At 43.2% G+C, this 26,017-nt stretch overlaps 1 protein-coding gene across 2 annotated transcripts; it reads left to right on the forward strand.

Moving 5' to 3' along the window:
* The first annotated feature begins 5,525 nt into the window (after positions 1 to 5,525).
* On the forward strand, positions 5,526 to 17,734 carry LOC104148735 (dnaJ homolog subfamily A member 1). Of its 2 annotated transcripts, none has more exons than XM_068925388.1 (9): positions 5,526 to 5,615; positions 5,814 to 5,955; positions 6,410 to 6,587; positions 7,824 to 7,928; positions 8,039 to 8,266; positions 9,744 to 9,858; positions 15,465 to 15,580; positions 16,146 to 16,246; positions 16,962 to 17,734. In XM_068925388.1, exons 2-9 carry the CDS (start codon positions 5,824 to 5,826, stop codon positions 17,178 to 17,180), a joined length of 1,194 nt encoding a protein of 397 aa, XP_068781489.1. In that variant the 5' UTR covers positions 5,526 to 5,615; positions 5,814 to 5,823; the 3' UTR covers positions 17,181 to 17,734. The 2 variants fall into 2 exon arrangements, with proteins under 2 accessions (XP_068781489.1, XP_068781488.1); XM_068925387.1 differs by having other exon boundaries at positions 5,530 to 5,703.
* The last annotated feature ends 8,283 nt before the right edge of the window (positions 17,735 to 26,017 follow it).

The raw sequence follows: 26,017 nt of genomic DNA on the forward strand, positions 1-26,017 counted from the left end.
CTTTCAGGGGGACTTGGCCCCCCAAAGGACAGAGTAGGGCCCTCAGCAAGCTATCTCCATAATTGGGGGGGAGGCTAGCAGCTCCCAAGTGAGCATGTATTTCACAGGGAAGGAGAAACCCCTCAGCCCCCACCCCAGACTTATGCTTTGTCTCAGGTAGCTGTGGAGCCTCCTCACAGGCCATATCTTGGCAGAACCATTCCTAAGAGAGCTGTTGATCATGCCTACAGCCACCACAAAAGCCAGGCCCACACCACGTACCCAGTGCACAGAAACTCCCACTCACAGCCAATAGCACCCCTCAGCCAACTCAACCAATCAGCTCTTGTTGGGGACTTCCCTACGACAGGAAGGCAGAGTTTTGTGTGAGCAGTGATCTGAGTATTTCCCTATGTGACTGGGAGTTGGCACTTAGTGGAGTTTAGTGCAGTGCACCCTAACGCCCTCTTGAGGGCAGGGCTTGTGGTGCAAGCCAAAAGGTGCTCGCAGTTTCAGGGAATCATCCCAACCTTGGAAGGCTGTTGTTGAATAGTGGTGGGTCAGGGCTGTTAAAGAGGCCTCTACACAGCACATGGGAGCTTCCTCCTCAGGTTGCTGCTTGGCAGGACTCAGTTGTGCGTGCTACACTGGGCTGATGATACACAGTACTGTGGCTACCCAGCCACTTGGTCTTTGATGCCTCAGGACAGAACTGAAATGGTGTCGACATTTATTTCAGGTAAGCTAACCACTCAGGAAAGTAGCCCATGGGAGGTCTTCCACAGTTAACAGTGTTCTTCCCAGCTCAGTCTGCTAGAGCAAGGCTGCTGCAGTTGCATATTCCCAGGACAGGCCAGTAGCAAGGCTGAGAAGGTATCCCCAACACACACACACACACACATGCGCACTGTACAGATACCAATGACCAACAACAGATGTAACACGGACAGAGAAAAATGCCTTACAGGCACCACATACACACAAACAGCACTCCCACAAACATGGGCACCACAAATGACATGATCCTGTTCTTACTTACCAGCTAATTAGACTCAAAGCTTGGTAGCAGATCTCACATACATACCCATACACAAACAGGTCTCTGGCCCAGACCTATGGTCCCTGCAGTAGCTGGCTCCCAGATCTCTTATCCTATTCACTGGCCAGTCCAACTTGAAGTTTGCTAGCATCTCACACAAACTCACACAGGATAGAGAGCATGCTCACACAGAAGATAGCTAGGAATAGAGTAATAAGATAGGATAGACAGCAGTGATCGCATGCAGGACTCAGACAAGTGCACTGGCCAGCCCCTTCCTAACATGCAGCCAGTCTCTTTTATCCCCTCTCCTCTCCATTTTCCCGTGCTTGTTCTTCCCCCATCCACCTGGATCCCTTCCCTTTCTCCACTCTTGCCCTCTCCCAAATAAACAGCCTGCCCCTAATGACTTTTTCCCCATTGGTCCCAGCTTTGCTACTTCCGTACCCAAAGTTGGCATTTCTGATACTGTTACCTAGGTCATCTCGGCCTTACGTGGTATTACAGGTGTGGTTACCTAGGCACTGCTGGCCTTGCAAGACTCTGCTCCCCAAAAGGTCCCCAGCGCTCCCCGTCTGTTAGCTGTGAAGCTGGGCCATCTCTCACATCACTCCCCCTTAACCGCCTGTGAAATCCAGCCATCCCTCACGGTGTTGTCTGTAACTTCTGTCAGTTTCCCACTCCGTTATCTGTCGCGTCCAGCAATTCCTCATGTCATGTCCAGTAGTTTCTCATGGTCTGTTCAGTTAGCTAAACCTCAGGCCAGGGCCTAGGTTAGGGCTTGTAGCCCTAACACTTTTCTTTTTAATCAGAGCTTAGTGCCACATGTCTCTTGTTATGATGTACAGTTTAAGCATGGGATAATAGCAGAGGCCTTAAAAATGTGTGCACAAACCCAAAACAGAGGCCCAGTACTAAACAACTCACTAGTACTCGATTACTGGTCATTGAAGAAGTACAACCTTGAAAGCTTGGAAAAACTGGTTTAAGCATAACAAAGAGAAAAGCAGCAGCTAAGCAAGAAAATACTCAAGCAGTGGGATAAGACTACAGCCAGGGAAAGTGATGGTCTCAAGCATTATACAGCACATAGTCCAGAGGATGGAGGCCAAAGGCTAAGAACCTTCCTAGACTCAAAGATCTTACAAAAGGCTAAGACCTGTATATCATGGGGGAATTGTTGTGAGATCTTGGAATTGTCTTGCTACACATGCTGATTTGAAGCTGAAAGCACACCACCTGCTTCCACCACCCTGACTCTTCAGGTACCTTTTGACCCACCAGCCAGTCATCCAGGACTGAACAGTGGTGTGAGCGTGTGTATGTCTATGTCTCTCTGAATGCATGTTTCCCCCCCAGGACTAGTATGACTGTATGAGATTATAAACGTGTGTGTCCAAGTATGTTCTCCCCCCCCCAATTCTTCACATTTCTCTTCACTAACACTCTAACCTCTCAATAAAACCTCTTTGCATATACATTGAATTTGGCTAGTTATTATTTTGGATAACACCACCATCCCTTGTTCCCAGGCCAGGAGTTAAATCACGTAACTGGCCATGGTGACATGCATCAGCTCTGGAGTTCACTGGCAAGATGCACATTACACTAGTGCACACCCCTGTTTTAGCTTGGGAAGGAAAGAATACCTTGGGGAGCTTAAAATTCACACACACCACTGATGAATGGGAAGGTTAGTTCCTTCCCCTTCCCTGTGGGGAAAGCATGCTGAAAAATAGGTTTTAGAATTAAAACAGAGACATACTTGCCATTTGGTGTAAAGCTCAGGACTTTGGGTCCTATTTCAGCAATTTGTGCCAAATTCCAAGAATTCTATAGCCTCACAATCATTAAAATAACACAATCCTGGTTTATACCTAAGCACCTGGCTGTTTGACTCTTAAAAAAGGGGATGTTGAATTAAGGGGAAATTCCAAAATCTATCAGATTGCAAACCTACATTTTCCTCTTATGTGCCCTTCCTTCTTCCTTTGCTTGCTCATAGCTGAATTGAGATTTGTTTGAAAAGGTTGGAAGGGTATGCTTTACTGATTGTTTCTCTCCAAAGAGAGGCAGCATTTAATGGCACATAAGGATGAGCCTAAAGGTGACAATCTTGCTCCTACATAAGCTGCTGTAGTGATCTTAACTGGAAGACTATTGTACATCGAGGAGTTAGTGATCCACATAACAGCTGACCTGAGTAGGTGCAGGCCTTTGCTGTGCTGCACGTATCCCTTAGGCTCAAGATAAACTCAGCCAGCTAATCGTAACGAAGGAGCCTGTAGGCAGCTCCCACTTGGCACTGGCAATGACACCACCTGTGCATCCTTATCTAAAAGTGAAGCAGCATGTTCTCATGTGAACACCCTTTTGCTTGACAGTAGGAATGATTAATAGAATTATTTTCTTCTAAGAAAATTCTGTAAGAGCTCTAAAGGCCAAAATGCTGGTGAACCTCACGATAGGCAGAATCTGCACAGCGTGCCATGCCCTGATAGAGAGGTCCATCTGATGCTGTATCATCTCAGGGTTCCCAGCATCAGAAGGGACATAAGATTTAATTGCTAATTTTTTTATTCCGCTCCTATCTTTGAACATTCTGATTAAAGATAGTATTATACCTAAAGATTCAAGTGGGCATTCTTTCTTACAGAGATCCAGAAAGAACCAGCACCTCCCTAGTGCACAACAGCTGCCTAGGAGTAGCCTATTTAAAAGTCAGAGTATAAATCACTGCTAATGATTACTGTGATAGTGAAGAGGAACAGCTGACAGTTAATCCAAAGACACCTGTTTATACTCTTATTTTTAAGGCCATCTGCCATTTAACTGGTAGTTAATTTAATAATAGAAGGCTGGATCCAAACAGGATCCAAATGGGCACCTAGAAGAGGACCGAGTCCAAACCGTGGTGCAAAAAATGCAGCTTAACCTGCATCTCCCTATTCAAGCTGAAAATTCCCAGGGGTCTCATTGCTCTGTTGTGCATCTACTCAGCCCTGATTCAGCTTCAGGAACATAGGTTTTGAGGTCACAAGAAACATCACTTCTTTAGAAGTTTGGTTATTCCCTAGGAGCTTCATGAGTTAAGTGGTTTTCTTTCCCTGGCCACTTGCTTGGGATGTCATTTTCATAGTGGCTTTTCCCCTGTAGTCCTTGCCCTTCTATGGGGATTAGAATAGTCACTAAACCACACCTCCTCCTGGAGCTGTCCTTAGCAGGAGGGTGTTTCTTCAAGATGTCCTTCCAAGAATCATAAGACAACCTCCAGCCCTTCCTTCTCTGCTGCAGAAGAGGATCAACATCATTCTTTTTGTCTGTTTCTTGGAGAATTTACTTGGGGATTTCCTTGACCAATGCAGATCTGGTTTTAATCTGAAAAGATGATGCATGCTGGGTTTGAGGGATCTCAAAGAGATTTCAGAAATCCTTCCCTCAGTCTTTGTCCTGGGAGTTTTGTAATTGCTCAGCTCCCCTGCACATCAAGAAAGGCCATTCTTGAGCTTGGAAGAAGTGGTACAGTTAGTTTCAGTTAGCTAAACCTCAGGCCAGGGCCTAGTCAGCAGCCTGCAGCCTTAACACCTGCTAGGTAGAATGGTTGGGAGGTAGGTGGGGGTAAAGAAAACATGAGACTTAAAGGCCTCCAGTTTTGTGTTTTGAGGTCCTCCAGTCTGAGCGCTGGAGTATTGTAGCTATAATTATAGAAGACTGCTTTTTATTTCATTTTTTTAAAGATATTGCTCTGATTATTTTGAAAAGGCAGAGATAGCTGAAGAACAGGAGTAATTTTTGAATGGAAAGAATTTTGAAAGTATAACTTGTTTCACCAGCTATACTGGTCACTTATGGCTGTGCACTTCCTTCAGTGTGGACAGTTAGGACAGGCTAATATAACTTCCTTCTCTCCTGGTCTTCATTAACACAATAATTATTTTTTTTCAAATGAATGGAAATAACAAGAGTGACTTCTATCTTTCTTATAACCTATATAAATTGTTCACTAGCTGCCTAGTCTTGCACAAATACCAAAGTGAATTTTCAGTCATAATGTCATCAACTGATAGAAAAAAAATTCCTCTTTTGTCCAAACAGGCACAAACTGGTGACATAGCTAAGTTGCAGAATGACAAGTGGAAAAACATTAAAGAGGAAGGTTTTCATTACCCATCACTACTATACCTAAAGCTGGTTTATTTAACTTACAGTCTTACCTTAAAGCCCAATGTTGGCATCCATTCGCTGAATCTGCAAACCAGCAGAAAAGATCACTTACTAGAAGGAATCAGAACTGAACTACTACCACGCACTGGAAATGAGCCACTGACATGTGGACTAAGCGGGCGTTGCGACAAGGCTGCTCCCGGTCTATGCTGAGAGCTATAGTCCGCGAATATCCTAGGGACCATTCACAGGGTTGCGAGCGGCCCAGGACGCGGCTGGGGATTGGTGTGTTCTGGCAGTTGCAGTTCTGACTGGACCACAGTGCTTGCCGGGAACTGTAGTCTAATGAGGTAGTAGTAACATGGCTGACTCACGGGCTGTTACTGTGTCTCCTCTCTTTGATTCCCTCCCCCTACTCCGGACAACTAAGAGGGTGAGGCTTCCGGGGTTGGATTTTTTTCCGGCTCAAAATTCCCCGTATGTGGAGAGTAGTTTGGAATTTTCCAGAAAGGTTGTCAGTTGTAAGTAGAGTTATAAGGTTTAGATCTTCTGTGGTGTAGTCTGATTTATTCTTTGGATGAGGGAGTTGGTGTGCTTGCGCGTTGGGGTTAATAGCTTTGTGTCCTTATAGGTTTGTCGCCATGGTGAAGGAGACTATGTACTATGATGTGCTGGGAGTGAAGCCTAATGTCTCTGCTGAGGAGCTGAAGAAGGCATACCGTAAGCTGGCACTGAAATACCACCCCGATAAGAACCCCAATGAGGGTGAGAAGGTTAGTGTTGGGAGAGTGGAAGCTGAACTGAAGCTGAGGGGTTGGGGAGGGGCACCCCTGCAGGGGGTTTTGCCTGGGGGCTGACTGGAGTGAGGGGCTTGGATGGGGAGATTAGGGAGAGGGACCTTTCCAGATGTTGTTGCTGCTTTGGGGGGAGGGGATGGTCTGGTTTGGGGGGACCCTACTTGGGGGGGGGGGTGGGAAGAGAGTGCTCTCTTGCCTGGGGTCTAGTTGGAGTGGAGAGGGGTCTGATGGTAGATTGAGGGACCCTGTGGGGGAGGCTGGTAGGAATGAGAGCCCCTGGTGGGGAGAGGAGCTATGGCTAGACCTGATGGGGAGAGGGGTTGAGGAGCGGGCACTTGAGGGAGGGTTGTTAGGTTGGGGGGGGGGGTTGTTGCCAGGGGAGCTGCTGCCTAAGGTTTGGGGTCTGAGGCTTAATGTGCATCTTTCATAGTTCAAGCAGATCTCCCAAGCCTACGAGATACTGTCTGACCAGAAGAAGAGAGACCTGTATGATAAAGGTGGCGAGCAGGCAATCAAAGAGGGTGGCTCCAGTAGTAGTTTTGGGTCACCCATGGACATATTTGATATGTTCTTTGGAGGTGGTGGGAGGATGCAGAGGGAGAGACGAGGTAATGTGCTTACTTCTGATGCTGCCCTAGACTTTATAGTGTAACCAATATAATCAAGAGAGTACTGAAGTGCTTGGGGTGAATACTGTGGCTGCAAGACTGTATCAAGGCCATTAAAATGATTTTATGGTTGTATTCTGGAAACCAAATAAAACTGTTGTTAGCCTTTAAAGTACAAAATCAGTAGGGAAAGGGGTGCCTGTGTAATGAAAAGGGTATTTGGTTCATATACTGGTAGTTTTCATCTGTGAGCTGTCTTATGTTAATTTAATACCTAGCCAGACTCTGCATTTAGGAAGCCTTTATCTAAGGATAAGCCCAGCTTTTAATAAAATAGAGCAAGAATGGGATGGTATCTTAAGATACTTGGTAACTAAGTATAACACAAGTGTACTGTCAAAATGTGAATTTTTAAGTGACTTTTAGCTGAAAGACCTTAGTTAAAAGTAACAGCATATAAATAAAGTAAAGCGGTCTTGATCTATGAGATCTCTTTGTTCTTCTGTGCTGTCCAGTAGAGTTGGGCTAAAATTGCAGTAAAGGTAAAATGCCAATCCAAATTGAAGTTCAGACTAATAGTATTAGCAAAGATGTCAATATTAAACACAGTTTTAAAATGAAGAGTAGTGCCAACTATATCATTTCTTAGTTCAGATGCAGTAGTGGTAAAGGGAAGACAAGAAGGTCTTGTATCAAAATGTCATATGACTTCATGTAGCGAAACACTTTAAATAAGCAAGAACTTGTTAGTTTTACCATGGATTTGATTAAACTTTACTTGGCAAAAACAGTTCCTGCTTGTAAAAGTCCAATTATCCAACTGTTTGGGGAAATTTCCTAGTGAGAGAAGGGGGTAGTATTTCACTGGCTATAGGCATTATCTCCTACTTTTCTGTAGTTATCCAAGCATACCTGTCTATTTGCTCACTTTAGATGAAGTTAAAATCTTAAACCTAAATCTCCATATATTTTGTTCTTATCATTGTTGCTTATACTTTCATGGAGAAGTCTTCTGGCTTCTTCTGAAAAAGGTTACCAAGAAAGCAATGTGAATTGTTATGCAACTGTAAAATGAAATAGGAAAAGGCTATTGATAGCAGCAAACAGTAGATAAATGGGAAGAGGTGTTAAAACTTATTCTAATGTGATTTGAACATGGTGTCATGGGAAACTTAAAATTTTGGGTCCAAGCTATCAAATTTGAGTACGTGTACTCTCCCCCCCCTTCCCTTACAGGCAAAAATGTTGTTCATCAGTTGTCAGTAAGCTTAGAAGATATGTATAATGGTGCAACGAGAAAACTGGCCTTGCAAAAGAATGTGATCTGTGACAAATGTGAAGGTAACTTCAACACTAAAACTAGACATTAATTATTTCTGAAGCTCCAAATGTATTTTGACCTTCCAGTTTACTCTGGAAATATAATTGTTTAATACTTTCTCTGTCATCAGGTCGTGGGGGTAAGAAGGGTGCGGTAGAATGCTGTCCTAATTGCAGAGGCACAGGCATGCAAATCAGAATTCACCAGATTGGTCCAGGAATGGTGCAACAGATCCAGTCCATGTGTATGGAGTGTCAGGGGCATGGGGAGCGTATCAGCCCCAAGGATCGGTGCAAGAGCTGCACTGGCAGAAAAATTGTTAGAGAGAAGAAGATCCTAGAAGTTCACATTGACAAAGGTAAGGGGATCTTACTAACTTGGAGTATTATATTTGAATAGATTGTCATTGGGTTTTTTTGTTCTTTGTTTTTTGCAGCACTAAAATGGAAGCTTCAACAAATGCATGGTGTTGATCACTTGTTAGAATGAGTAACACTGCTGGATATGCATTCAGTACAATAGCCTGTTCATACTCCTTAAAAAGTAGACTTGCCTTTAAGCAAGGATGATTACTTGCGTATTAGTGCCCACTTACTATACACATTACTAAGTGTTAATCTCAAAACCAGTAATGATGCAAGCAGTGAACTAATCTGCATAAGAGCAAGTTCATAAGCCAAAATGCTGACCAGCTAATTGGACTGATAAGCAAATACATCACTTAGCTTATTAAGCTAGTTTAACTACTCTCTTGGCTTTTTTGGGAGACCCTACAGAATCTGTTCACTTCTGCATTTCACAGTGAAGAGGGACCAGGTCTCCTAAAGTAATCAGGTGTGAAGACAGTGCTAAGCCTATAATGCTCAGAATTCACTTTGCTATGTCACCCTGATGGTGTTGCTTAGTGCAGATGTTCTGGTCTGTGTCCTTTAAGTCTGGCAAAATATAATTCAGTGCATAAATCCTCACAATGATAAGAGAATGGAAGGCTATTCAGCAACAAACGCTTTTCTTCAGAATAGGTTGCTCAAAAGTAGGTGGGAGCAGTCTTTGGAGGAGTTGGATTTGAAAGATAAAACACATTGAAAAGCATATGACTCATGACAGACTTGTACCTAACAGTAATCAGTAACTGTTCTACATCTATACTTAAGCATGCTTTATGTAATGTCTCATTTTTAAGAGGAGGAATATTACAGTAACACCAAACTTGAAACTTGGCAAGAGTATATCACTGATGTTTTTAAACATGGAAGTTATTGAAAAGAGCTAAATTTTGACGATTGCAGTCACCCTGGTTTTCTACCAGGTAGTGAGAGGCAACTAGAATTAAGTGCAATGGCTCTCCTGTAGGTGAAGTCACTTTCTTGAGTGACAATTGCACTCCTAGAAAGAGCACTTCATAAACTGAAGGCATTGAGATCATGTTTCACAATTAGTTCTGCCACAGACTTAAGAGAAGACTTATCAGCTTCTTAAAACAAGCTTTGTGTGCGGTGTTGCTTCTATGCCCCTTCTATAATGGTTGTGCATATGATGGAAGCTATCTTGATAATATTTCCCTCAAGGATTTTTATCTTGGCAGGTAACTAATTTCAACTAGAATGGGGTTTCATGATCATGAAACATAGCTCAAGTTGGCAGTACTAACCCGTTTTGGAAACGTGAGTTAGTAAGATATGTAATGCTTCAAGTAAAGGTCCTAATGTTGCAGTCTCAAGGTTCAGTAGTATCCTAGTACAAGCTAGTGCCTATTGAAATATTTCACATTGTTACACTTTATATAAAAAAAAAAAAAAAAAAAAAAAAGCTGAAATATGTGGTCTCTGCAATAGGAATGAAGGATGGTCAGAAAATAACGTTCCATGGTGAAGGTGACCAAGAGCCAGGACTAGAACCAGGGGACATAATTATTGTCTTGGATCAAAAAGACCACCCTACATTTACAAGGTAAAACTCCATGAGTCATTCATGTATACTTCTGAGATGCTTGCCCCCAAACTTCCTCTGCTACCACTGGCTTTCTTAGTAATTGGAAATATTGTTATGGCTAGAGCACACTTGTGAGTTGGTTTGGGCAGTCAGATATTTACATATTTATAGAAGTACTGGTACAACTAGTCAAAGCAATTGGTGCTCTGAAGGTACAAGGTCTGTGGTTGTGTGGTTTGGTTTTGGGTTGTTTGGAGAGTGTATGTGTGTGTTTACTCTGAGCTCTCTAGGAGTGGGAGGGGAAGGAAGATGAACCAAAGGGAGTTAGGAATATTGGGAATTCACAAACTTGAATTCTAAGGACTTCCAATGTTGGAACGAAATTGTTTATTAATAGCTACGAGTATCTGTAGCAGTTGGTGCCTTGCTAATTCCTTGTTCTTTCCTACTCCTGTGACAGTTCCAATATCAAACACAGATCTTCTAGCACAGGCAACTGCTTGTTATGTAGTTTCTTCTGCCTTGAAGCCAAACTTCAGTACTTGTGCTTTTTCTCAGTGATCCTGTTTATAGCAGCCTTATGGTCAGGAAGCACCTGGACGCACCTATATGCGTAATATCAAGGTGATCTGCCTCCTTTGTGGTCGCCTTGCCTGAATGCATTAGGCAACATGAGGTGAGGAGTGGAGAGGACTGATTGTGGAAGTGAAACTGAACTGGGTAGTGTTCGCTGTGTTAGTGAAGTACCTCATATTGCCTAACAATGCTGCTTTGTGTTAAAAGCCTATTATTTCAAGTTACTTTGTAGAATGAGTCTGTCGTGTAGTAGCTTTTTTTTCTGGTAAAAGCATTACTCTGGCTACCTCTAGGAGATGAGCAGTAGGTACCGAGTGCAACTAATTCCTGGTCAGAGCGTTTATGAGGGGAACAATGGATTTGGGAAGGCTTTAGTCTCTTTAACAGGGAGGATCGATTTTGACAGGCTAGTGATGAGTAACTTTCTCACCCAGCTTCCAGTGAAACCAGGTGCTGAATCAGTTGTGTCAAAGGGTCTGTCTGGCCCATGCATGTGCTATGTTACCTAGGACTTGAAGTCCTGACTGTACTGGAGTACTGATGTCTATCCCTCTGCATTGGCTTCAGCGCCAATGTCCTTAGACATTCTTTGATATCAATAGTTCTGTGGGGTTATGCTGAGGTCATGCTATTTCTGGGGCAGGTGGAATTTTCCTCCTCTCCTTTTAGAGTCTAAAACTTTCCAAACAAGTCTCTTTCCATACACCTTTTAAAGTAGGGTGGGTGGGGGAGCCAAGTCCTTTTAACAGATTTGAGTTGCCCTCAAACTAAACTCCTGAACATCCCAGCACATGCAGACGCCACTTGTGCTGACTTAAGGTAATTTCTTTAAGTTCTGACTTAACTGGATACATCTTGGTTTCATCTAGAAGCTATTTTCAAAATGACCCAGAGTTGCCTTCACCTGTTTAAACTTCCTTACTACCAGATCTTCAGCAGGAGCATAGGAGACCATGAAGGAGGCAGCTGAGACACAGGAGAGAGATGATTCCCTGACAGGCTTCTTTCAGTCCTGTCTTAAAACCTAGCTGGTTGTTACCGAATATATTTCCTTGTTTAGCTGGTATTGTTCCAGTTACTACCTTATGACAGTTTCAAGCCTCTGGCTTGACATTGTTCATAAACCCAAGTCTTATTTTGTTCTTATGATTCCATTCAGAAGGTTCTTTGAGAATGTTGTTTAGCTTGAAAGTATTTAGAGATCATCAAGCTTAACTTCTTGCAGCTAACTTGTACCTGCCTGTCTGCATCAATGTTGCTCTTAAATGTGTACAACTCTCTTCCTTAATATTTATCCTACAGTATCTATAAGCAATTGCATTCCTTCCATTTTGCAAATCAAGCTCTTCTAGTGTTGAAGAGGGAGTTTTACTTAAGTTCTCATTTAACATAGCAAAATTCCAATTCTATTCAGTTATCATCTTGTTCAGTGGCACAGATACTTCCCTATTTCTGCTGGGAATAATTTTTGTGGCTGAGACAGTTGACTTCTAGCAATTTCATTGCTACCCTTGCACTTAATCATGTTCAGCTAAGCTTCTTGCATATATTAAGGCTTGAATTTTAAGGCTTAAGACCTTGACTTTAGTATTGGCAAATCTCCACTTGGACTTCAGCCTTCAAGGTCAACCGGTTAATTAACTTCTTGCTCTTTATCCTTGTTTACTGTAGTCCACATGGGAATACTTCAGCCATCTTCACTAAAAAGTGTTGCAAAGCCTCTGAGATGCATGTGTGTGTCTGAGAGAGAGAGAGAGGCAATAGGCACAAATTGAAATACAGGAAATTCCACTTGAACATTTAAAAAAAAATAAGGTATTTTTGTTTGTTTGTTTGTTTTTTTTTTTACTGTGAGGGTGGTCAGACACTGGAGCAGGTTGCCTGGAAAGGTTATGGAGTCTCCATCCTTGGAGATATGCAAAACCTGACTGGACCTAGATAATCTTGCTTTGAGCAGGAGGGTTGGACTAGAGACCTCTAGAAGTCCCTTCCAAACCTCACCTATTCTGTGATTCTATGATAATTTATCCAGCTGGGCTTAAAAGGCCCCCTTGCTTGCAACATAGGCTTGAGTGTTTTTAAGCACCCCTTGAAGAAACTTCAGGCTCTCTCCATCTCCATGTTAAAATTTCTGTGTTTTTAAACTGAACTGAGTTGTTTCTGACTTGTCCTGAAATGAAAGTTTAGTTTTGAGCTTTGTGGTTTGTTTTCCAACTCAATAAAACTTACTGCATCTACTTTATCTGCAGTAACCTTTGTGCTATTCAGAATAATTAGCTCTTTGGCTCAAGGGTTGCAAACTAAGATTTTTATTTATTTATTTTAGGCAGAAATGCTCACGCTTTTACACTTTTAGTGGTGTTTATGGCAGACTAGGGAGCTCCAGGAGATTCAATAACATTTTAGCAATTCAATGGAATGAAGTTCTTCAGCAAAAGGTTTTTTGAATATACTAAACTGCTGACGAGTGGAAGGGAATGTTATATGGATAAATGACTGGCTAAAAAGTAGGAAACCAGGTAAGAATATAATTTCCTCTGATATAGAAATGTGATGGGATCCCCCAACTGAGTCCTAAAGGTCCCCAGTGCAACTCCTTTTAACCTCATCTTACACTGCGAGGTGGTAGTTTGCTGATGATACAGAACCCTAATCAACCCCCATCTTCACTACCCTGTAGAGTTGCAGAATGATTGCATGATAAAATGCAACAAAAATGATAAAGTTCAGTATTGAATGTAAAATGAATCACAGAATAGTTGAGGTTGGAAGGGACCTCTGGAGATCATCTAGTCCAACCTCCCTGCTCAAGCAGAGTCATCTAGAACACATTGCCCAGGATCACATCCAGACGGGTTTTGAATATCTCCAGGGAAGGAGACTCCACTACCTCTCTGGGCAACCTGTTCCAGGGCTCTGTCACCCTCACAGGAAAGAAGTTTTTTTTCTCAGGTTCAGATGGAACTTCCTGTGGTTCAGTTTCTGCCCGTTGCCTCTTGTCCTGTCACTGGGCACCACGGAGAAGAGTCTGGCCCCATCCCCTTGACACCCTCCCTTCAGATACTTGTACACATTGATCAGATTCCCCCCTCAGCCTTCTCTTCTCCAGGCTGAACAGGCCCAGCTCTCTCAGCCTTTCTTCATAGGAGAGATGCTCCAGTCCACTCATCATCTTCATAGCCCTCCTCTGGACTCTCTCCAGTAGTGCCATGTCTCTCTTGTACTGGGGAGCCCAGCACTGGACACAGGACTCCAGGTGAGGCCTCAGCAGGGCTGAGTAGAGGGGCAGGATCACCTCCCTCGACCTGCTGCTGCAACACTCTGCCTAATGCAGCCCAGGATCCCATTGGCCTTCTTGGCCACAAGAGCACACTGCTGGCTCATGCTTAACTTGTTGTCCACCAGCACTCCCAGGTCCTTCTCTGCAGAGCTGCTTTCCAGCAGGTCAACCCCCAGCCTGTACTGGTGCCTGGGGTCATTCCTCCCCAGGTGCAGGACCTTGCACTTGCCTTTGTGGAACTTCATGAGGTTCCTCTCTGCCCAGCTCTCCAGCCTGTCCAGGTCCCTCTGAAGGGCAGCACAGTCTTCTGGTGTCTCAGCCACTCCCCCCAGTTTAGTATCATCAGCAAACTTGCTGAGAGTGCACTCTGTCCCTTCATCCAAGTCACTGATGATTAGGTTAAACAATATTGGACCCAGTACTGACCCCTGGGGGACACCACTAGCTACAGGCCTCCAACTAGACTGTACCACTGACCACAACCCTCTGAGCTCTGTCATCCAGCCAGTTCTCATGCCACCTCACTGTCCACTCATCTAGCCCTCACTTCCTGAACTTTCCTCTGAGGATGCTATGGGAGACAGTGTCAAAAGCCTTGCTGAAGTCAAGGTAGGCAACATCCACTGCTCTCCCCTCATCTACTGAAGTGTGTAAACTTTAATACTTAGACAATGGTGGGATCTCAGCAGTACCAAAATATTGGCTGTAACAGATCTATGAGTAGATCATCTCAATACTGAGAATCAAGTAGAATTTTAGGTATTCCTAGAAGAAAAAAAATAGAAAATAAAAACAATTGCTGTCTATATATAAACTAATGGTGTGTCTGTATCTTAAATACTGTGTATAATGCTGGTTTTCCATTGCAAAGATACAGTAGAACTGGAGAATCTTAGAGAAAGGTAATGAAGAAAAGATAGAATGGCTTCTATGTGGGGAATGATTAAAGTAGATTCTTCCATGTAGGAAAGAGGGAAGGAAGGAAGAGGAGGAATGTGAGTGGGAGCAACTATTGGCTGTCTCTTACTATCACTTGAGATGCTGTAGTTACTGTTACCAACAGGAGGGAGGTTCAGAACCAGAAGTGTTGCTTTGTATGCTGACATGGAATTCTTTGGCATAAGATGCTGTGGGTGATTGATAGCCCTCAATGGATTTCATGAAAGGGAGGGAGGAGAGGGGAGAGTAAAAAACAAAAAATCAAGGATACCACAAGGACTTTCTAAGCTGCAGGTGCAGTTAAGGGCTGGAGGCTGAGTGTATTCTGGGGCAGTCATGTGGTTTCCCCCAAAGATGTAGTTAAGTAGAAGGAAGAAGAGGGTACAGAGTCATAGTGTCATCCAGTACATATCAGAGCTAAAAATGATTTTGGAGAAGAAAAAACCGAACTGATTAAAAAAAGTGTTGAAAAGTGTTGCTGCTTCTTGTTTCTTTACATGAATGTGCTAACATACGGTGTTGTCCTACCATATTTACCTTTAACTTACTCAATGGGTTGTGTACCTTTACAACAGTATTATGCAAGTTTTTGTCCAAGTTGGACTATGTTAAAGAAGGAATTAATTGTCCTAGTGGCAGAGATTTGGAGACTGAGACAAACCCTTTCCCGAAAGGGGGAAGGAGTAGTGAAATGAAACCCTTCCCTGCCCTCCCCCCTGGGGGGGCTGGGATCTTAATACTAAATTTAATAGCTGAGTTAGGCATGGTCATTTTACTCTTTCCCCCAACCCCCCCTCCCCTGACTATTGTTGCTTGGCTCTGCCTTTAGACGAGGTGAAGACCTTGTTATGTGCACGGATATACAGCTGGTTGAAGCACTATGTGGATTTCAAAAACCTGTCACAACACTGGATAATAGAACTATAATTATTACTTCTCATCCTGGTAAGTGTTGGTTTGCTTCCTGCTAAATATCAGTGAATCCAGCAAATGCAAGCTGAAAAGCAAGCAATTAGTATAGGGTAGCAGAAAGAATTGACCTTAAAATATTTCATAAGAGATGTGCTGGTTGTGAGTTTTGTGGTGTTCCCCCCCAAGTCTTTACAGCACAGAACTTTAAACAAATAAAGGTTTTGGTCAGTGGTCAGCAATAGCTACCTGTTTCTTTGGATGATACAGTAACAAACCTTACTTCATGGATGTACTAATATCCTGAGGATACTCGAGGTTTCTGAAGACCAATTTTTCAGGCTTGGAACTGATGGAGCACTTGTTCATAAGTATGCTCCCTTGGAGAAGCATAACAAAACAGCAGAATATAACAGGTGTCTACCTGTTCTCCTACACAAAAGCCATCAGGCAGCAGGTCCCTATTAGACTACTGGATATCAGTATAGTTGTTGAAACACAACTTAGAAGGCTGTACAAATGCATACTGAAAGGAGTTGAAACTAAAATTGCTTGTTGTGCCTGCCTGAATTTCTTGCTTTTTATTATTTATTTATTTAAGGCCAGACTGTCAAACATGGGGATATTAAGTGTGTGATGAATGAAGGCATGCCAATATACCGTAGACCATATGAAAAAGGATGTCTGATCATAGAGTTTAAGGTAAGTGGATTAACTTGCATGGTAGAGTTCAACACTGAACATCCAGAACTTCAACCTTAAGCATTAACTCAAATAAGAAGAGACACTGATTATCAAGTGTCTCGTTTAGCATGTTTCTTGCAATGTGGTCATAAAACCTAACATGATGCATAAGGCTATAGATTAAAAAGAAGCAGATACTTCCTAACAGCTCTGTACTGCAAATACACTAAATACTGAAAGAACTTGTTTGGATATCTTGTGTTTTTTCATGTTTGACATGTTTTTGGCCTTCAACATGGACCAAAATATAACTGACCTTGTGTTAGAGCAAGGAGATCAGTTAAGAATCACTAATTTTAATCACTGGAGAGAATTTCATTAGTACTGGTGGCAACAGCAGCTCTTTTGTAGTGTTAGGGGAGAATCAGACTAGTCTCCAATTGGTGTGTCCCCCTACTCTGGCTTTAGCTGGGTATTTCTTTTTTAGACCTTTCTAAATGGCAGCCTGGGGCAGAACAAACACTGAACTAGCCGACAATGAAGTTTGCCAAATTTAGTAGAAATGCACTTTAGGCAGATGTGAAAGACTAGCAAGTGACTTAACTATTTATTTAGCAGTGGGTTTTCAAGTCTTCTGTAATGATAAAGCTGATGCTGGCAGATAATTGACCTGTAGTGAGATAGAGAAAGGCTAGTTCGAGCCAACTTCAGTAACTGCAGCTCTTGATTTCAGGTGAACTTCCCAGGGAGTGGCTTCCTCTCCTCAGATAAGTTGTCCTTGCTGGAAAAACTGCTACCTGCAAGGCAGGAAGTAGAAGAAACTGAGGAAATGGAACAAGTGGATTTAATGGACTTTGATCTAACTCAAGAAAGACGACATTGCTATAATAGAGAAGCCTATGAAGATGATGAGCATCAGCCTAGAGGTGGCGTTCAATGTCAGACTTCTTAAAAGGGCTAGTGAATAACCATTGTGATGCCAGTTTTGTATGCATCAGTAGGCAAGTGAAGGACTACAAGTAGTTAACCCTCACTTCCTGATACTATTTTTTATTGCTGTTACATTCTGCCATAGTTCTTCCTAAAAGCATAAAGAAATTAAATTGCTAATCTGAAAATTGACTTTGCAAGTTGTATAAAACTCTAGGATGCAAGTGCAGATCAAGTTGATAACAAAGCCTGCCTGTTGGTCAAGAAAGCTATCCCAGATTACTTGTCTAAATTTGTAATTCTTGTATCTGTGTGCAAGTACCTGGGCTTAGTTCTGTAGGGTTCTTGATGCTCTAGAGTTTATGCTCTGTTTACTGAAGTATACACAAGTATTTCTAATTCATGTTAATATATACTTAAGTTTTGTATTAACTGGAATAACTTGTTAAGTTTTTTTGGACTTGCACTGCTGTTTGTCAAACAGAACTTGCTCCATAATGTAACTGTGTAATATGTGAACCTGACATAAATTTGGTTAATTTTTTTACATGTCCATTAAACTTGTGTGATTCACCAGCTCAAGTTATTTAAGATCTAATAATTTCTTGGTCCTGATGTAGTGAGCTAGTTGTGAAGTTTTGTTTGGTTTCTAACCAGCTGCTATTTAGCTACTGTTACATGCTATGCTGTGTATAGCCAATGTAGGTTGTTCATGACTTAAATGGAATCTGTGTCAGCCTACTGGCATGTGAAGTTTGTCTTCCACCTTCATTGTTGAAATCATGTAATCTATAGTGATGTGTTAAGCAAAGCAGTAGCAGATGTCATAGGAATAGGTGAGCCTGTAGAGGAGAGAAGCAGGTTTTGTGTAAATGTTCTAATTCTTGTAGATGAAATACTTTCAATGTAACTATAAAACTTTCCAGTGCTGCTTTTCTTAAATGAGCTTTGATTTTAAAAAAAAAAAAAAAAAAAAAAAAATCACTTCTAGACTGCTAATCCTAGTATAAATGTGCTATTTTATAGGCCATGCCCATCCTGTTATAATGGGCGAGTTCCCCCCCCCGCCCCATCTTCCTCTCTTGAGAATCCCTGATGAGTGTCATACCCATTCTCCACACCTGTAGCTGCATCAATATGAATGATGTCATAGATGATTCAGCTCTTGCCACCCTTTCCAAGACCATGGTGGCTGGTACCCACCACAGGGCACTTGAGACACCATCACAAAGGACTACTTCAGGAGATGGGCTGCCTGCTGGGCCACGCAGGGTCACCATACTTGGCCAAGGAGGTAAGGTGTTGATCCTATTGCCATAATGACCTGTATCAACAGTGATAACTTTTGCTACTTGTAGTTTGGAAAAAGCATCAAACCCATAGGCTGCCTGAACACACCAAGAGCCTTGTAGCCTACAGGGGATGCTTGGGCCACTTGATCTGTCTACCTGCAACAGCTGCTGCTGCAGAAACATCTACATCCTCTATCCTCGCTAGGTTAGGAGGAGGAAGGCTATGAACTGTTTCACTAGAGGCCTAAGGACTTCAGCCAGTTCTGATATTGAGAAATTAATGAGACACTGGCCTGCAGCAGAGTATAAGAGCCACCTTTAAGAGCATCACCTTTTGTCCTAGGCCTCCAAAAGCTCCTTTAATGTCTGGTCTGTGATCTGCTCATAATTAAGTGACAGCAACCTGACCTCCTGACAACAGCACCATGACCCCATGATGGTGCAGGCAGGCCACTAACTGACATCTGTGCATGTCACCACGTCTTTACTTGCAATGGAAGTGGAATCACTAGGAACCTGTTACTGCTGGGATGCTATTGTTAACAATCGCAAGAGGCTAGTGACATATTTCTACTTCTTTCTGTCTCATGATGCCCCTGAACTTCAATAAGGCTTTTCTTTCTGACCTCATCAGGGCTTAAGCTGCTTTAGAAGCTGTTTGTAAGAGTATTTCTGTAAGCAATCACTCAGATTTCTGTGCAAGTCATCTCTTGGTTCCTAATAAGATTCAGAGAAATTGGCTGATGGCTTGCCCTCTTCCCCCTCCCCCCTTTGCAGGTGGTAAGCTGGTTATGGTGTTGGAGCAGGACTGTACCTGACAACAATAGGTGGTGTATATGTACTATGTGTAGGCAGGGATATTTCCCTAGGAACATAAAAAGCTAGTTAAGCCCATGTTTGCACAACTGTACAGAAACTTGAAGGATTTTTTTTTTCCTGCAGGGGGCTGTAGCTCTTACACGTACATCCCCCATGTGCAGATAGGCTGTTGACACACAAGCCAGGCTGAAATTCATTAATTCCTACTACAGAAGTAGGATTAAATCACTATGTAATGCTGGAACTGACTCACAAGACTGTCACAGCCTGGCAGGCAAGAGTGGGTCTCACGGATAGCACAGCCTTGATGCCAGCAGGATGTGCTGGTGCATCCCACCAGTCAGCAGCACCTGGGGTGTCTACGGCCTGAGGCACCACACTGCAGAGCTGTGTGGGAATGGAGTGATAAGAAATGAGATGGCACTGCAGAAACTCTCACCTCTGGTAGAACATTGGGGAAATTAATAATAAGAAATAAAACAAAGGAGTTGTAGGGAATAATAAAACCTGATTGGATAAAAAGACAATTCAACTCATGATTGGTTTAAGCTGCTATTTTTGGGGAGGAACAACAGGGGGAGCTATAAAAGATTAATGTCCTATATGGTGTGGACCCTGCTCCAGATGACAGCCTGACCTCAGGACCCCCACCCATTGAGAAGGAGACGCCTGCACTATTATTCCTCTGTGACCGATGGGACATCGAGGGATCAGCATTTGTAAGACAGCAACTTGGTTGTGAACCCGAAGTGCACGTAGAATTATATTTTTGGTGCTTGGCTATAGTGAATTAGGCTGAAAGATTGTAATGTAGGAGTGAGCAATAAATACTTATAATGGACAGCTGTGCTGCACCTGGAGTCCTTGCTCTTTTACGGTTCCCCTTAAGTTGGTGAACATACGAAAGAATCCCGGGCACGGCACCACAAGTACTCCTCATGCACATTTCCTATGCCTGTAGATGTGACAAAGCTAGCTATTTTCAATGGAGCCAATTCAAGAATAAAGTAAATCACATGGTCAACAGTGAACAATGCTTTTATAATGTTAATTAAAGCACTAAATTGAGCTTTCTTCAACTTATTCTTACAGGTAAAACTGCATAATAATTGGAAGACTCCCCAGAGGTAAAGCCTTTTCTTAGATTACATGAAAAAAATTAATAACATTTTCTAAAATAGTATTGTAATTGTGTTGAGTGCCAGCAATTTTACAACTTAACTGTAGCTAAGAAGATAAAGCTTTTTCCTGTACTTTGGTAAATGAAAGTACTTTTTCCCATTTCTACATCCTGAATACTTAAAGCAATAAAGGCTTTGAAAATCCTAGATAAAAAAAGGTAAGACATGCCAGATCTTTTCTCCAAAGTCTTACAGCTAGAAAATGTGTGTATGTATGTATATAAAACCTTGATAGGTAGTTCTATTTACTACAACTAATTTTCTTTTAAAAAGTAATGTAAGAGTTGATTTACATTAAGGACTAACACATCTGTATAATCTGAAGTACAAGTGATTTGCATAAGTTACACACCCCCCCCCCCACTCAAAGCAGGGTCAACTAGAGCAGGTTGCCCAAGATCGTGTCCAGTCAGGTTTTGAGTATCTCCAAGAATGGAGACTCCACAACCTCTCTGGGCAACCTGTTCCAGTGCTCAGTCACCCTCAGAGTGAAGAAGTGATAGAGAGAGAAATTTACAAGTTTTTTTTAAATATAGGAGTTTAATTTTAACTCCCAGCATAAGATACCAAGATTGGAAGGAGCAAGCAGAAATGCTGCATTAAAAAAGCAAATAGAATTCTACTTTAATATGCCTGCTCAACTGCATGGGGAACTTTTCTTCCTCCACATCTTTCACCATCAAACTGCAGAGCCACCCTAGACTAAACCAATCCTGAACACAAGTGAATCCCTGGGCACTGGGTATCTTATGACAAGAACAAGGAAAAGAAGATGCTGTGGGCATTTAGTGACTTGGGCCAATGGTAGGAGTCTCATGAGACAGTACTGCAGTTTCCAGCAGGAGCAAAACATACCTCACAGGATCAAAGTGTGATCTGTCCAGGAGGTTTTCAAGGTAGATGTACCACTTGGTGAATCTGCTTTAACATAATCATTGGGTCGGTCTGTCTCAGGAGGGACCTAGCAGCATACAGCTCCTGGAGCTTGATCAACTCCAGCATAACCTGAAATGAGGGATGGATGTCCATATCAGCACAGGGGACTGGGAAGTGCTAGGCAGTGCTTCCACGCAGACCTGGACAGACCCTGCACAGCCTGCTGACCCGCAACACTGGCTCACCTGCTCATGGAGATGGATGAGGGTCTTGTTGGGCAACTTGAGGGACTGTATGGCCTGCAGTACTGTATCCTAGTGCCAATGCTGATGTCAGCTACAAAGCTTTCAATACTGTCCACAACGTTGAGGGACATGGTGTTCTCCTTCAGATGGAATATGCTGTAGGGGAACAGTCCATGGTCATGGTGCCATTCACATAGCCCCCTGCATCCCACTGCCTTGGCCTTGATGACAGCTTCCCCCCCCCCACCCCCGGGCAACCTCACCAATCTGCATGGCTTCCCCAATCACCTCAGCATCAATACCAACCCTCCCACCACTCACTCCAAGGACTCACTGTGAGAAACAGATAGGTTAGGCCAGGACACCAGGCCTCAGCACTGGCTGTGCCTGTTCTGGCAGGCCCAGGTCAGCACAAAGCTCACGTTTCCTCTCTTTGATCCCTGCCTTTCACATGCGTCCTTGCACAGCTGGACACTACGGTCCATAACTGAGACCCAAATCAGGACTCAAGCCACTTCCTGAGCCTGGAGCACACTGTTCTTCTTTCCTCCCCTAAGTCAGAAAACAAGCCAGAGACACTGCTGCATGCTTTGATAACAGTTGAGTTTATTTCTCTGGAGGCAATGCCAGGAGATCTCTGAAGAACCTCCAACCACAGCTGCCCTGGGCATAAGCAACCAAGTGCCAGGAGTGTAGTTTCTTCTGACAGAACCAGGGTGACTGGAAAATCCATGCAAGCTCCCATGAATGCATCCCAAATAGTTGTTATCTTTAAGAAGTGCAATAGCCTAGTTCTGTGTGCGAAGTTTGCGATTCACAAAAGACAATGCAGAAATGTAACCTGAATACAGAGCATAACGGAATGCACAGAGCTCCCTGCACAGACCTTATTGCAGAATCAGGACCTCATTGCAGAATCAGTACTCACTTTTATGCAATCTAAAAGGATTTTCAGTGGCAAATGTAGCTCTTTTTACAGATGGGGATCAGTTCTGTGTGTTCCTTTTTCCTGCCTGCTGTAGGGCTGTAATTTACCAATGATGCAGCTACTGCCCTGAAATTCTAGCATCTGCCTTGAGCCTGGAGTTTTTTATTAGATCCTCCCAGGTGAGTTTGGATAATTCCTCTCACTACAGTGAATGTTTGCAGTGCATGAGGAACTCTGGAATTATTTCAATAGCAGTGCTTCTTGAAGGTGTTAGATAAGCTTTCATCCTTGCAGGTCAGATTACACTCTATTTTTTAAGCTCCCACCCAAGTATGGTATTCATTTTAGTTGTATTGTGAAGATAAAGTAGTGAACTGTCACAGCTGGGAACAGACCTTGTAGTCTCAAGGAGTCTTGGTATTTCAAATGTGATACACCACAGTGATGCTTTCGAGTCAGTGGAGTCTACAGAATGATTTATCTTGTCCTAAAGTGAACAATTAAAATAGGTCAAATTAATCCTATCCAAAAAACACTGATTTCTCTCCAGTGACTATAAATTAAGTGACTTGCTCAGATGGAGACAACTGTGATGTAGGTGTCTAAAGCTGGGTGGGATGAATTCACCCTTTGGCCACCAAAGTGACCCATGAGCCTTGACAGAATCCCTCTTTAACGGTAGGAATCTCAGTATTGAATTCTAGGAGCTGTCATATATAATCAGTTTGAACAGAGCCATATGCAGATGGAATCACAGGGCCATGCTGCTGGAAATGCTATTAGCTAGAGAGGAGGCTTGCTTATTTATCCCAACCAAAGGCGAAACATCATTTACTTCGAGGGGAGGCATGAGAAAGTACATTTATTTCCTGAGCACTACTAACGTTCAGCTGCATGCAGAATAGCTCATGTTCTGTTCTGATGTTGTCTATTCCTGGAGCTAAAAGGTGCTTTTGGTATCTAGCAAAATAGCTGCATCTGAAACAGGATAGCTATTTAAATGAGCAAAGCAAGTGTAACATTAAGGCAAGAGCTTTATGTTGCATCTGCACTGGGAGCATGCTTATTCTACCAACCTGATTTTGAATGTTGGCTTGGAAGTATGGTCTGCTCCTTCAGCACAGGCCCTGTTTAACTCCGAGTGGTTTGTAGCTTGATCACATATCTGTTTTTTCAGCTGATTTCCTACAGAGCTGCAGTGCACCAACCATCCTTCACTCATCAGGATTTTAAGAGATTCCCTAAAGACCCACCTTCCTTTTCTCTAGAGTAGGAACTGACTCCTAGTCAGTCCCAGTTTAGATGTGGAACAGTAACGAGGGTCAGCCGCAGTCCAGTGAGTGCCAGGCAAGGCTGTAGTGATGAGGCAGGGCTGAGGTCATGTCAACGGGTCAGGGGCAGCAAGGTACATACAAGGCCAGGCACAGGCATAGCTGCGACATAGCTCAGGCCAGGCCCAAGGGCAAGGGCCTGAGCTTACATGCAGGTCCCGAGCAAAGCGGGGAGGCCCCCGATGAGGCCTCTCCCAGCCCTGTCTCACACCTTAGCTGTTTTCCTAGCATTCTGAGCCAAGGTTACAGAGCTGTGCCATCTCAGAGTTGGCCTTGAGCACAGGCCACCAAATCTTTTTGGGGGAGGGGGAGTAGGGGAGAGGTTGCAGAGCCTGTTGGTGCACTCAGGGCCCTGACAGCAAGGAAGCTTGACACCACTGCTTTGCAATATGGTGACCATCAGACTATACTGAACCATTCCCTGCCACGTGTCCTATGATTTCCACCCCATTCTTTGTCCCCTGCCTTGCAGGCAACACAGCGCTCCCCCCCTACTGCCACGACAGCACCAGAAAAGCCTGCCTACACAGGGCGGGTTGAGTGAGCTGCTAGAATGGCCTATTACGCACCAGGTTGTTGGGGAAGAAGGTGCTACGCAACACCTCAGGCCACTTGAACTCCCCCACCTGCTTAAACAACATGCCACAGAAGGAGAGGAGAAGGGTGGAAAGGTGGACACAGAGCTGTGCAGCTGATGTCCCTGTTTTTCTGTGTGCATTGAGATAGGGGTCCATCTTCTTCAGGTCTGGAATGACCAAAGATGATGACAGGCACTGCATTAGGGCTGGGGGAGGGGGAATGATAGGAAGGAGGGACTGCAGTCTCAGCATCTCCCCTTCCTTACACCTATCCTCTGAGTTGTAGGAGCAGCCCTCACTGGGGCCTCCCTGTGGGGTTAACAATGATCCTGTCCCACATCATTGCTGGAGAGGGGAGCATATTGATGTAGCCTGAAGAGAATCAAATGAATTTGAGTAAACAAGTTTGATAACTACCATTAACATTGCCATAGTTAGATGCTAATTACAAGTAGTTAGAAAGGTATTATATACATACATACATACATACATACATATATATATATATATACATATATATAAAAAACAATTTTACTCTTGTTCTGTAATTTGAATTTCCAGGGACCCTGAGAAATCTGGGAACCCTAAAGTAAGAATGTATGCATGACTAAGAATGTATTAAGGCTATCTTGAACCACACTTGGAAAAACATCACTCACCATGTCTTAAAAGAATGTTAATCTGCATCTAAAGAAAAATATACCCTGATGAATGGTCCACAGATGAACAGGTTATCTAAGAAAATATACATTGATGGATACCCTGCAGAATGTATGTGTTATCAAATTAAGGAAAATAGAAACCTTCTGTGGGAAAATCAATTAACCTTGTATAGAGATCACATAATTTAACTGTAAGGGTATGTGGAATGTAAGAGCATCTTGTTCATTAAGTTAAAGCCTGGTTAAAGACTATTCAGTATAACAGAAATAACAAAAAACAAGGAAAATGATATTAAAAATACACACAAACATTCACAAGGATGCGATAATGGAGACAATACTGAAGATCAGAACTCTTCAGTCACTGACTGATGGGCTATTGATGGAACTACTCAGGTATAGCTTTGAAGAGGGTCAACCTGAACTTTGTAACTGACAAGAAGGGGGAAACAAGATTTTCATGAGTATTATGGCATATTTGAGGGGGCTTGTGGGACTGTGTGAAACTTATGGGATATCAGAAGGGACTCGAGGTCTGAGCCAATGACTGCGTGAGGGGCCCAGGATCTAGGCATAGATGGAATTAGAGCCTGTGCTAATATTTGAGGGATCCATGGAGGTGAGGCTGCTTGTGAGACAAATGTATGAGTGCATGCATCTGTTTCGCTAGTGAACATCAAGCTGGACTAGCTGGTGAGTAGGAAGAGGTCTGCACACTGCGTGTAGTGAGAACACCTACGGAAGATCTGATGAGGAGTCAGTGACTGGCAGAGTGCAGGGTAGTAGGCCCGGTGTGTGAAACTACACACTGACCAAATTCCCATCAGGGCCAGGCATGCGTATTTCGTTCTGTCAGCAATGTCTAGCTGCTTCCCGGACAGTAGCTACTCCAGGTTAGCACAGCTGAGATAAGGAAATAGTTCTAGTAGATTTAAGGGGCCTTTAGA

The sequence above is a fragment of the Struthio camelus genome, chromosome W (genome assembly GCF_040807025.1).
Source record: "Struthio camelus isolate bStrCam1 chromosome W, bStrCam1.hap1, whole genome shotgun sequence".
In the NCBI taxonomy this organism is placed as follows: domain Eukaryota; kingdom Metazoa; phylum Chordata; class Aves; order Struthioniformes; family Struthionidae; genus Struthio; species Struthio camelus.

Excerpts from the sequence above, each read along its gene's own strand:
- LOC104148735 (XM_068925388.1), top strand. The coding sequence starts at position 5,824 with ATGGTGAAGGAGACTATGTACTATGATGTGCTGGGAGTGAAGCCTAAT. Across the intron at positions 6,588-7,823 it reads GATGCAGAGGGAGAGACGAG|GCAAAAATGTTGTTCATCAG; the intron begins GTAATGTGCTTA and ends CTTCCCTTACAG. Across the intron at positions 16,247-16,961 it reads GTCTGATCATAGAGTTTAAG|GTGAACTTCCCAGGGAGTGG; the intron begins GTAAGTGGATTA and ends TCTTGATTTCAG.